This window comes from Centruroides sculpturatus, unplaced genomic scaffold (assembly GCF_000671375.1).
Source record: "Centruroides sculpturatus isolate CEXI.00-Female unplaced genomic scaffold, Cexi_2.0 scaffold1351, whole genome shotgun sequence".
Lineage (NCBI taxonomy): Eukaryota > Metazoa > Arthropoda > Arachnida > Scorpiones > Buthidae > Centruroides > Centruroides sculpturatus.
The window spans coordinates 130430-143389 of NW_019386172.1; the positions used below are offsets into that span (position 1 = coordinate 130430).

The 12960-nt window shown below is 33.5% G+C and overlaps 1 protein-coding gene across 1 annotated transcript; it reads left to right on the forward strand.

Moving 5' to 3' along the window:
* The first annotated feature begins 4492 nt into the window (after window positions 1-4492).
* Window positions 4493-8045, forward strand: LOC111613906 (microsomal glutathione S-transferase 3-like). Its single transcript, XM_023355258.1, has 7 exons — window positions 4493-4936; window positions 6555-6619; window positions 6685-6742; window positions 6824-6896; window positions 6992-7226; window positions 7302-7376; window positions 7483-8045. Exons 1-5 carry the CDS (start codon window positions 4823-4825, stop codon window positions 7081-7083), a joined length of 402 nt encoding a protein of 133 aa, XP_023211026.1. The 5' UTR covers window positions 4493-4822; the 3' UTR covers window positions 7084-7226; window positions 7302-7376; window positions 7483-8045.
* Window positions 8046-12960: the final 4915 nt, after the last annotated feature.

Here is a 12960-nt window from a genome sequence, read left to right on the forward strand (position 1 = left end):
AAGAAGAGGAAAGAAAACAGAGCTTTGTAAATTGATTGAGAGGAAAGAAAACAGGGCTTTATAAATTAAGAAGAGGAAAGAAAACAGAGCTTTGTAAATTGATTGAGAGGAAAGAAAACAGGGCTTTATAAATTAAGAAGAGGAAAGAAAACAGAGCTTTGTAAATTGATTGAGAGGAAAGAAAACAGGGCTTTATAAATTAAGAAGAGGAAAGAAAACAGAGCTTTGTAAATTGATTGAGAGGAAAGAAAACAGGGCTTTATAAATTAAGAAGAGGAAAGAAAACAGAGCTTTGTAAATTGATTGAGAGGAAAGAAAACAGGGCTTTATAAATTAAGAAGAGGAAAGAAAACAGAGCTTTGTAAATTGATTGAGAGGAAAGAAAACAGGGCTTTATAAATTAAGAAGAGGAAAGAAAACAGAGCTTTGTAAATTGATTGAGAGGAAAGAAAACAGGGCTTTATAAATTAAGAAGAGGAAAGAAAACAGAGCTTTGTAAATTGATTGAGAGGAAAGAAAACAGGGCTTTATAAATTAAGAAGAGGAAAGAAAACAGAGCTTTGTAAATTGATTGAGAGGAAAGAAAACAGGGCTTTATAAATTAAGAAGAGGAAAGAAAACAGAGCTTTGTAAATTGATTGAGAGGAAAGAAAACAGGGCTTTATAAATTAAGAAGAGGAAAGAAAACAGAGCTTTGTAAATTGATTGAGAGGAAAGAAAACAGGGCTTTATAAATTAAGAAGAGGAAAGAAAACAGAGCTTTGTAAATTGATTGAGAGGAAAGAAAACAGGGCTTTATAAATTAAGAAGAGGAAAGAAAACAGAGCTTTGTAAATTGATTGAGAGGAAAGAAAACAGGGCTTTATAAATTAAGAAGAGGAAAGAAAACAGAGCTTTGTAAATTGATTGAGAGGAAAGAAAACAGGGCTTTATAAATTAAGAAGAGGAAAGAAAACAGAGCTTTGTAAATTGATTGAGAGGAAAGAAAACAGGGCTTTATAAATTAAGAAGAGGAAAGAAAACAGAGCTTTGTAAATTGATTGAGAGGAAAGAAAACAGGGCTTTATAAATTAAGAAGAGGAAAGAAAACAGAGCTTTGTAAATTGATTGAGAGGAAAGAAAACAGGGCTTTATAAATTAAGAAGAGGAAAGAAAACAGAGCTTTGTAAATTGATTGAGAGGAAAGAAAACAGGGCTTTATAAATTAAGAAGAGGAAAGAAAACAGAGCTTTGTAAATTGATTGAGAGGAAAGAAAACAGGGCTTTATAAATTAAGAAGAGGAAAGAAAACAGAGCTTTGTAAATTGATTGAGAGGAAAGAAAACAGGGCTTTATAAATTAAGAAGAGGAAAGAAAACAGAGCTTTGTAAATTGATTGAGAGGAAAGAAAACAGGGCTTTATAAATTAAGAAGAGGAAAGAAAACAGAGCTTTGTAAATTGATTGAGAGGAAAGAAAACAGGGCTTTATAAATTAAGAAGAGGAAAGAAAACAGAGCTTTGTAAATTGATTGAGAGGAAAGAAAACAGGGCTTTATAAATTAAGAAGAGGAAAGAAAACAGAGCTTTGTAAATTGATTGAGAGGAAAGAAAACAGGGCTTTATAAATTAAGAAGAGGAAAGAAAACAGAGCTTTGTAAATTGATTGAGAGGAAAGAAAACAGGGCTTTATAAATTAAGAAGAGGAAAGAAAACAGAGCTTTGTAAATTGATTGAGAGGAAAGAAAACAGGGCTTTATAAATTAAGAAGAGGAAAGAAAACAGAGCTTTGTAAATTGATTGAGAGGAAAGAAAACAGGGCTTTATAAATTAAGAAGAGGAAAGAAAACAGAGCTTTGTAAATTGATTGAGAGGAAAGAAAACAGGGCTTTATAAATTAAGAAGAGGAAAGAAAACAGAGCTTTGTAAATTGATTGAGAGGAAAGAAAACAGGGCTTTATAAATTAAGAAGAGGAAAGAAAACAGAGCTTTGTAAATTGATTGAGAGGAAAGAAAACAGGGCTTTATAAATTAAGAAGAGGAAAGAAAACAGAGCTTTGTAAATTGATTGAGAGGAAAGAAAACAGGGCTTTATAAATTAAGAAGAGGAAAGAAAACAGAGCTTTGTAAATTGATTGAGAGGAAAGAAAACAGGGCTTTATAAATTAAGAAGAGGAAAGAAAACAGAGCTTTGTAAATTGATTGAGAGGAAAGAAAACAGGGCTTTATAAATTAAGAAGAGGAAAGAAAACAGAGCTTTGTAAATTGATTGAGAGGAAAGAAAACAGGGCTTTATAAATTAAGAAGAGGAAAGAAAACAGAGCTTTGTAAATTGATTGAGAGGAAAGAAAACAGGGCTTTATAAATTAAGAAGAGGAAAGAAAACAGAGCTTTGTAAATTGATTGAGAGGAAAGAAAACAGGGCTTTATAAATTAAGAAGAGGAAAGAAAACAGAGCTTTGTAAATTGATTGAGAGGAAAGAAAACAGGGCTTTATAAATTAAGAAGAGGAAAGAAAACAGAGNTTAATTTTAACGAAATAATCACATTTTTACAGTCTCTTCCCACGTTAAATATCAAAAAAGTGGCTTTTAGTCGCACGAAAACGCTCGTAAATTGTGTAAAATACACGTAAACACAAAAGGACTATAAAATATAAAGCCTAAATAAAGTGGCGCGTTATAGCTTCATGGGGCCCAGGAAAATTTGAATTAGGGGTCCCCGCGTACAGTGTTGACTTCAAGCAGTTCTCTTCGAAGGATTTGGTGCCCCAAGCAATTTCCCTCTTTGCTCATAGGTTAACGCGTCACCTGACTAAATACCATTGTTTATTCATGTGTATTTGAATTTATAAATATAAAAATTTAAACTAAATACACGAAATATAGTATTGTAATTACGATATTGCTCACACGTGATAACTTATTTTAACTGTTTAGAAATATCTTAATCAAGTATGATTGTGGCCTCAAGGCCGTTTTGGCACGTGCTCCAGACACAGAGAACTACCAGTGTTTATGTAGAAAAACTTGATGCACATCTATTTTAATTTATTTTATTGATTTTATTCACTTCTTTTTATGACTTTCGTTGAAGGGTGATGCCCACTTTGGTATCATTGACTTGGGCCCATCTCGCCTTCTTTCAGCCTTTACCGTATTCTGCGTAAGATAAATTACTTCATATCTCCTTGATAATCTTTACAAGTGCTAAGTAAAGTTATAAACAGATATTTTTAACTTTTTATCTGTATTTTTATCGCTTTTACTTCCCGGTTCTGTTACATAATACAGAGGAAAAGTATGGCGATCGATCAAAAAATGATCCCCTCCAAGATTTTTACACTCGGAAGTCCTTGAAACGTCGAGAAATGCAAAAGATTGGGGTTCTGTATATATGAATGTTAGTGTATGTGTGTATAGTATGTGTGGGGGGCACAATTTTGTTTACCCTTTTTGAAGCTTGATAACTCCTGTGCTTTTTGTCAAAAGTTTCCGAAATTTCGCAGGGAGGCTTGTGTAATGAGGAGATTCATGCCATTAAATTTTGGTGGTTAAAGGTCGAAGGGATAGGGAGATAAACAGGGCCGTGTCATATCTCGAGTAGAGTCTGATTTAATGACTCATTATTAGCATTTACAATTTTTTGTAAAACCCATCTCTACCCTCTCAAAATTAATTTTCTTTGCCATTTTATAATAATTAAAAATATTAAATTTTTAAAATAAAATATTGTAACAGATGGCGCTGTCGAACGTCGCCGGAAAAGTTAAGCAACTCGTTGTTGGATTTTCATAGAGGATAGTGCGAGTAGCATAACTAGAACCAATACTGAAAAGGGCCCAAGTTAGAACGTGCGAGCGTGCATTCGCCTCGTACCATTGTGCATGTGTGCCACTAGCCCTGACAATAGTCTTGCAAATCTTTTCCCTATACTTATTTGATGGGGCCCAGTGACGCCCACATATTGGGGCACGTGCTCCCTCTTTTCGTCTATATTGCCCTTCTCCTTATCTCTAAAGGAGTCCCAAATTCAACAACAAACAACAGAAAATTCATGACTTCTAGCCTATTCAGTAAATATAAAACGATAATTGTCCGTTGTTCCACCCAGCTTTATTGCACGTTGACCAAAACTTTGATCTTGAAAACAGGGAATGTTCCTTTCTTTCAAGGCCAAGTTAGACTCAATTGCAACCAGTGCCATATTGCAAGAGTGCTGATCCGACGTTGAATCCTACTTTGAAGCTTCTTGCATAATGTATGGTGCCTTTCTTATAGTCTGCGGGCGTTACCGAGTAGCTAGGACTGTTACCCTGTTTACGCTATCGAGTAGGGCCCAGTTCCGTAACAGAGCCGAGCTTGGCCTCGTTTATCTCTCTCGCCTTACTACACACAAAACAATTCGTATCTTCTGATAAACTCCGAATGGTTTTAAATCAATGGTCTTTTAAATTAATTTTTCATCGTTATGTTGGAATCAACGATTGCAATGTTTTGTAGATGTTCTGTTGTGTGTGTAATCTTTGTGCACTCTCTGTTCCTTTGTTACACAACCGGTTACGTTAATCCAACTGCCTTTTTACTAATCTCTCCGACAAACATCTAGTCTAACACGTTATACAAGAAATTGAAGGTTACGAAACATATTCTTGAACATTTTTCGTTAAATAATTGCTCAAGTGCGTGTTTAAAGAAATTTGTCAGGTCATTTTTCAGGGTTATAAATCTTCCTTTATGTGTAATAATATTGACAGGAAAGAGTTTCCTTACATTAATACCACTAAAAATTAGTTAAAGTCACCAGAATACTGTGGTAATCCAGCTTACAGTAGTGGATCCAAATATGGAGGTTCCTCAATATTATGGTTACGTGATCTTCATTGTTTTGGCTTCGTTTCTAGTAAATCTTTGGCTTGCTGAAAGAGTTTCAATTGCTCGATTTAGATATAACATTCAGGTAGACTCGTTAATTCTTATGAATTATTTATATGTATTATTTTACATAATGTAATTGGTAGAATGCTCATATTTCATATTTTTATTGTGATTTTTCTATGATACAATCTATAAATTAAATACATTAGAGAGCAAACAGGTTTCTTGAATTAAAATTCCTAAATACAGCAATCAACAAATATCCTAATATAGGCCTATAAGTGTATGGACGACATTTGAGGGCATATAGAATGGAGTATTTAAGGTGTTGAAAAGTGTTAAAGATGTATAAAATAAGGTGTTCGGAGATAGGAATGAAGTATTTAGGGACATGAAAGTATACTCATGTTCATAAAATAAGCATAATTGCCCAATTCATAGATAGGAGCTCAAGTACAGTTCACAGTATGGTTCTCATCGGATTAGAATCTGGAGAAAGTGAGAGGGATCCAAATCCGAGAACATCGTGTAAAGAGAATTTGGAATAGCATGGTATAGGGGCGTCATTATGGTCTCACCGAGCTTCGTGCTTTTATAAGGTGTGCTATTACTGAAAGAAGGTAAAAAGGAGGCTTTTGAAACCCCGCATGAGTGTTGAGGATGCGGATCTCATTTTCATTCTTATCTAATCTCATACTCTTCGTTTTCTTTGACGATTGCAGCCATATTTACATAGGGCTGCATTTAGTGGCGGATTATCACACGGGCTCAAAAAGCGCGCGCTTGGAGCTTCCGATTGACAAGGCCTTCGAAAGTTAGCAGCTTCAAAAAGACATACAGTATATTCTGTGAACCTAAGGCAAAGATACTGTACTATCTTCATCTAGACATTTAGAGATTTATTTTTAAGGAAACGATTGACTGATCAGTATTTTTTTTTTTATTAAGTAATAAAGTTATTTGATGTCATTACTTAGTAGGGGCCTCAAAGCTAGGTTGCACTAGAGACCCTCCGAGAGCTTGATCAGCCGCAGGCTTCATTGAGGTTGCTGACTACGCGAGGAATTAGGATCGAATATGGACGAGTCGACAAAACCCCAAGAATATTTCGGGTGTGGTCCGTCCGAATATATCGGGTCGCACTCTCGCACCTCCCGGCCGCCCCAATAACAGATTGGCTAAAAAAAAGCCCTCTTTATGCCCATAACGCGGAAAGATCTCTCTCCTCTTGGTAGCTCGTCTGTGTGTTGCATTGCATTATACCATCACGAGTGTACTCAACAATGACTTTTTTGACAGTAAATATATTCTTCGCATGAAACATCAGCAAGATCTAATCCGAATCTCAGAGCACGCATAGGAGGCTTTAATGTGACGAGTCTCCACCAATAACACTCCGAGGAGCTTTAAGAGTGAACTTTGCTCTTGAAGATTCTTTACTTTTTAATTACTTCGCTGCATAAAGCATACAACAGTGGCGCATTAGGACTTCATGAGGCTCAGGCCCATGAAGTCCTAATTAGAGGGCCCACTTAGTGTTGAATTCAGACATTTTTCTTCGGGGAATTTTTCGTTAAATATATAATATTTCCTTATAAAAGATTGGTTTGGGCTACAGACAATTGTCTTTTTTGCCCATAGGATAACATTAAAGAATATAGGGGGAAAAAATTAACATTTCATTCTTATTTATTTTACAGTATCCTATGATGTACAGCGAAACAAATAATATATTTAACTGTATGCAGCGATCTCACTTAAATTTGTAAGTTATATTTTATTATAATTTCCATAATAACGCAACGTATGGTGATTGAAGTATATTTGCAGTGTGGAAAATTATCCTTCCTTCCTATCCCTACTCCTATTAGCCGGATTATCGGATCCCGTAAGTAATTTATAATATAAATATAATTTATGATCATAAAGGTATTTAAAAATGTGAATTTATATAAACTTATATAATTAGATTGCAAGTGCAAAGTATGGAGCAATATGGCTTTTAGGAAGAGTGGTTTATGCAATTGGTTATTCAACTGGAAGTAAGTTTTAGTAAAAAAAAAGAAGGCATTTTTAGAAGTATAATATGGAACGTTTGGCTAATTATAATATGAATATTATTATTAAATGTTTTCAGAACCGTGGAAGAGACTTTTTGGCTCCTTTCAATATTTAGGACTGGCAGGTTTGATATATCACACTTACCTAATTGGAAACGAACTTCTGTAAAGGAGAAATTTCTACTCGCTCGTACTTAATTTTTTCGATTTTTTCACGTTTAAACTTTAATACGATTATCAAAATATTGTATGTATATTGTGAATTAATTAAGCTGACCCCATTTTCTTATCTTCCAATCAAGTTTTAAGTAGGTTAAGTTTGTTATATATCGATTCCTCACAGTTTTATATCATGGTTATAACAAGGTAAAACTTGTATATCACTAGTATCTAACGTGGCTTACTCGTTAAATTCAACATTTAATCGGGATAAAACTGGATATTAACCTAATAAATTTGAAGGTAATTAAAGAAAATGTTCAAGAGCTCAGAAATATCTTGTTTTTTTTAATAATAAATTAAATAAATATTTTAAAAAATTTATTAAAAATAAACATTGATAAAATAGAAAGAATTAAGTGCAAGAAAATTAAGGACTAGGTGGAAGTATAGATATTTAAAGGAAAAATGATAGAAGAAATCGTAGGAATCAAGTGTAAAAATTAAGAACTAAATGGAAGGAATTAATGGAAAATATCAAGAAAATTGAAGGTATTGGATTCATAAACTAAGGAGTAAATGGAAAGAATTAAAGGAATCGAGTAATTAAACGAAGAACAAATTGAAGAAATTACATTGAAAAATTACAGAATAAATCAAAGAACAAGTGGAAGAAATTAAATAAGAAAAATTAGTTAAATCTATAATATAGAAAATAAAATTAATTTAGAACGAATATATAATCGAGGACATTGAAAATTCCCTTCTGTTTTTTTCTTTACTTTATCAATTCTTATCGGAAGTTGTATATTAAAATATTAAAAAACAAAATCCAAAAAAATTACGAAATTTCCAATTTTTCCCGATAATTACCATTTTCAGCTTCCTGTTATCATAAATTTCGAATAAATTATTTTAAAAATTAACTTTTCCTTTAAATCTTATAAACAAAATGGAAGTTTCCTCCTTAGTTTGACACTTGATATTTTTTTGCTTGTAAAAGTCTGAGTTTTATATTTAAAAAAAACCGTTTTTGTTTAAAAAAAATGTAACTTTTTACATTAATTTATGCAATAAACTAATAAAATATCAATAAAAAANAAGAAGAGGAAAGAAAACAGAGCTTTGTAAATTGATTGAGAGGAAAGAAAACAGGGCTTTATAAATTAAGAAGAGGAAAGAAAACAGAGCTTTGTAAATTAAGAAAAGGGGAGAAAATAGGGCTTTATAAATTGATTGAGAGAAGAGAAAACAGGGCTTTTTATTAATTAATTGAGATGCGAAAAATAAGAATTTATAAATTTGAAAACAGCAAATCATAAATGGGATCGGGCCAAGTTTTACAAAATTATGAAAATGCAACGGAAAATGCTCGGGATTAAAGGATAAAATAAGACTCTGTATATTCAGATGTATCGATTACCCTAACATACGCACCTCCCTGCAAAATTTCAGAAATTTTCGAGCACGAAGGGCACGGAAGTTATTAAGCTTCGAAGTGTCCCCTACGCACACGTACTGTACACACATACACATTAACATCCGTATCCCTCTGTTATATATAACAGCATGGAATGTAAAAATTTACTTGATATCTGATAATGCTATTTTATCAGGTCAACAATTAGTTAAATGATAATGATTGTATTATAATAATACGATCGACTACTTATTGTGACATCGTCACAATTCCGGGCTGCAATTCTTAACATAATTTTTAATTTCTTAAAAGTCACGTGACTGCCGGTCCGGAAGTTCGTATAAGTTAATGGAAGAATGGCCCATAAGCGTACCGTATCCGGTCACGATTTTCGTCTATTTAACTCTGTCAGCGGACACATGAGATAATGGCCGCTGTTTGAAGGTTTTTTACAATGGTTAATTAACTTTTGGGTACACTATCTGTATAAAATATTACTTACATTTTTAATTGTTTTACTGTAAAAACTGTGTAAGCCGGAATCGCATGGTGCCGAATATTTTTTCTATTTTGGCTGTTTTCGGTTGTATCCAGGTTCCGTTTTGGACAGGTTAACATTAACCATAGTTAGGCCTATATTATTATTTTCTATAGAACTTTTATGAATTCCATGTAGCTGTAACACATCCCACTTGCGACAACTGTTTCTATTTTCATTTATCTATAAATTATCTTCAACCTACTTTTATATTATTTTTCCTATTTTACATTAAAATAATATAATATAATAAGGATATTTTATATTATAAACACGAAAATTTTCTTTATTATAATGATATATTTATATTATATTATATATTATATCTATTTGTTCAACTTACAACTCTGCATACTTCCGAGTTACGTAATAAACTATAGATTTTTATTTTGAAACTATCTGATGTGGAATTTCACCAGGAAAATATGACAAATAATGTATTATTAATATAATCTTGCGAAATTTAACATATTTATTTTATTTTTATATATTTTTAATCGACGGAACCAAAAATTTATTACTCTGAGTCGTAAAATAAAGGTTTATGGCTTAATCTAAGATGGCGACTTTCGTCTAATTAATTCAAATTTTTGATAAGTTTAAGGTGTTTAAGACCTAATTATTGGTTAGGTTAACGTCCAGTAGCGTAACCAGAAGGGGCCCTGGGGCCCTGTTACGCTACTGTACTTAATTATTATAGATAAGGGGCCTGGTGGACCATATCTATAATAATTAAGCACAGACACGGCAAATACACTTATACACGTGTCATATATGCTAACTAAGACTATCCATCCACAACGCCAGTAATTACAAGTACAGGGATAAATGTAGGTTTGCACGTTCTAATTCGAGATCCCCCTTCTAATATCGCTTGTGGTTATCGCATGCGACTCGTGTACGTCGCGATCGTTAGTAAATCGCGTTGCGTAACTCATTTTCACGTGTTCGAGTCTTTCAGGTGTTCTGTTGTAAACTAAAATTATCACATTAAATACGTTTAAAAATCTCTGCTTATTTTAAATATTTTCAAGCCATTTAGCAGCGTAAATTCCTTAAAATTTTATCTAAATTTCTTAATATTTATTTTACAAAAATCCATCAACGACTTGCGTAACTTTCCCGGTAAGAATTAAAATTGTGTGTGGTGCCATCTTTCATGAGATTTTATTACAATATTTTTATTTTATTGATTATTATAAATTGGGAGGGAAAAAGCTTAATTTGGAGGGTAGAAACGCTAATAACCAGTAAAATCTTCATTAACTGTAAGTCCGACTCCACTCGAGATACGACACACGATCCCCCTCTATCTTTCCATCTGATCGACCTTTACCCACCAAAATTTAACAGCATCAAGACCCCTAATACACAAACCTCTCCACCAAATTTCAGAAATTTTAGGCAAAAGGCACGGGAGTTATTAAGCTTCAAAGTGGATGAACCCCTATACACATAACTTAACATCCAGTTGCGCGTTACATCTTCACGGGACCCGGGCAAATTTAAATTGTACGTGGCAACCATTGTACTGTACATGGGGCTCCCTAGCCCCACGTTTAACGTTGGCTTCTGACATTTCTCTTTAGGGGAATTTTTGGGGAGAAATAATATGTTATGAACGATTGGTTTGGAGTCCTCCATTGATGTGTGCCCCAGGCAATCGGCCTTTTTGGTCATAGGATAACGCGCCACTGTTAACAACCATACGTATTTTCCTCTGTTACGTGTAAAAACGTAGAAAGTAATAAATAATATATATTTTTTCACATTTCGAGTATATTTGTGGTTTCAGTTCTGCGTATTTTCGGGATGCAGAACTGAAATCTAATGCCTTTTTGTCGATGACAAATTTGGATTTATTATTTAAATTATATTATTATAAAAGTATTCGTTAATAAATATTTATAATACTTTAAATACAACATTTAATTTTAAATATTTATTATCTACAGTTCAAAATGTTATATTTATGTTGTATAATTTGATAGATGATAAAAGTAATTGCTTCACTACCCCCAGACACTACGTAATGCCTCTTTACATTTACACGCTGTATTCTTCTAGCACCATCTGGTTAATATATTTAACACTAGAATATTTTAAAGAATGAATATTCTAATCGATTTATATTTATTTTTATTTTTAATTTTAACGAAATAATCACATTTTTACAGTCTCTTCCCACGTTAAATATCAAAAAAGTGGCTTTTAGTCGCACGAAAACGCTCGTAAATTGTGTAAAATACACGTAAACACAAAAGGACTATAAAATATAAAGCCTAAATAAAGTGGCGCGTTATAGCTTCATGGGGCCCAGGAAAATTTGAATTAGGGGTCCCCGCGTACAGTGTTGACTTCAAGCAGTTCTCTTCGAAGGATTTGGTGCCCCAAGCAATTTCCCTCTTTGCTCATAGGTTAACGCGTCACCTGACTAAATACCATTGTTTATTCATGTGTATTTGAATTTATAAATATAAAAATTTAAACTAAATACACGAAATATAGTATTGTAATTACGATATTGCTCACACGTGATAACTTATTTTAACTGTTTAGAAATATCTTAATCAAGTATGATTGTGGCCTCAAGGCCGTTTTGGCACGTGCTCCAGACACAGAGAACTACCAGTGTTTATGTAGAAAAACTTGATGCACATCTATTTTAATTTATTTTATTGATTTTATTCACTTCTTTTTATGACTTTCGTTGAAGGGTGATGCCCACTTTGGTATCATTGACTTGGGCCCATCTCGCCTTCTTTCAGCCTTTACCGTATTCTGCGTAAGATAAATTACTTCATATCTCCTTGATAATCTTTACAAGTGCTAAGTAAAGTTATAAACAGATATTTTTAACTTTTTATCTGTATTTTTATCGCTTTTACTTCCCGGTTCTGTTACATAATACAGAGGAAAAGTATGGCGATCGATCAAAAAATGATCCCCTCCAAGATTTTTACACTCGGAAGTCCTTGAAACGTCGAGAAATGCAAAAGATTGGGGTTCTGTATATATGAATGTTAGTGTATGTGTGTATAGTATGTGTGGGGGGCACAATTTTGTTTACCCTTTTTGAAGCTTGATAACTCCTGTGCTTTTTGTCAAAAGTTTCCGAAATTTCGCAGGGAGGCTTGTGTAATGAGGAGATTCATGCCATTAAATTTTGGTGGTTAAAGGTCGAAGGGATAGGGAGATAAACAGGGCCGTGTCATATCTCGAGTAGAGTCTGATTTAATGACTCATTATTAGCATTTACAATTTTTTGTAAAACCCATCTCTACCCTCTCAAAATTAATTTTCTTTGCCATTTTATAATAATTAAAAATATTAAATTTTTAAAATAAAATATTGTAACAGATGGCGCTGTCGAACGTCGCCGGAAAAGTTAAGCAACTCGTTGTTGGATTTTCATAGAGGATAGTGCGAGTAGCATAACTAGAACCAATACTGAAAAGGGCCCAAGTTAGAACGTGCGAGCGTGCATTCGCCTCGTACCATTGTGCATGTGTGCCACTAGCCCTGACAATAGTCTTGCAAATCTTTTCCCTATACTTATTTGATGGGGCCCAGTGACGCCCACATATTGGGGCACGTGCTCCCTCTTTTCGTCTATATTGCCCTTCTCCTTATCTCTAAAGGAGTCCCAAATTCAACAACAAACAACAGAAAATTCATGACTTCTAGCCTATTCAGTAAATATAAAACGATAATTGTCCGTTGTTCCACCCAGCTTTATTGCACGTTGACCAAAACTTTGATCTTGAAAACAGGGAATGTTCCTTTCTTTCAAGGCCAAGTTAGACTCAATTGCAACCAGTGCCATATTGCAAGAGTGCTGATCCGACGTTGAATCCTACTTTGAAGCTTCTTGCATAATGTATGGTGCCTTTCTTATAGTCTGCGGGCGTTACCGAGTAGCTAGGACT

Excerpts from the sequence above, each read along its gene's own strand:
- LOC111613906 (XM_023355258.1), top strand. The coding sequence starts at position 4,823 with ATGGAGGTTCCTCAATATTATGGTTACGTGATCTTCATTGTTTTGGCT. Across the intron at positions 6,743-6,823 it reads TAGCCGGATTATCGGATCCC|ATTGCAAGTGCAAAGTATGG; the intron begins GTAAGTAATTTA and ends TTATATAATTAG. Across the intron at positions 6,897-6,991 it reads AATTGGTTATTCAACTGGAA|AACCGTGGAAGAGACTTTTT; the intron begins GTAAGTTTTAGT and ends AAATGTTTTCAG.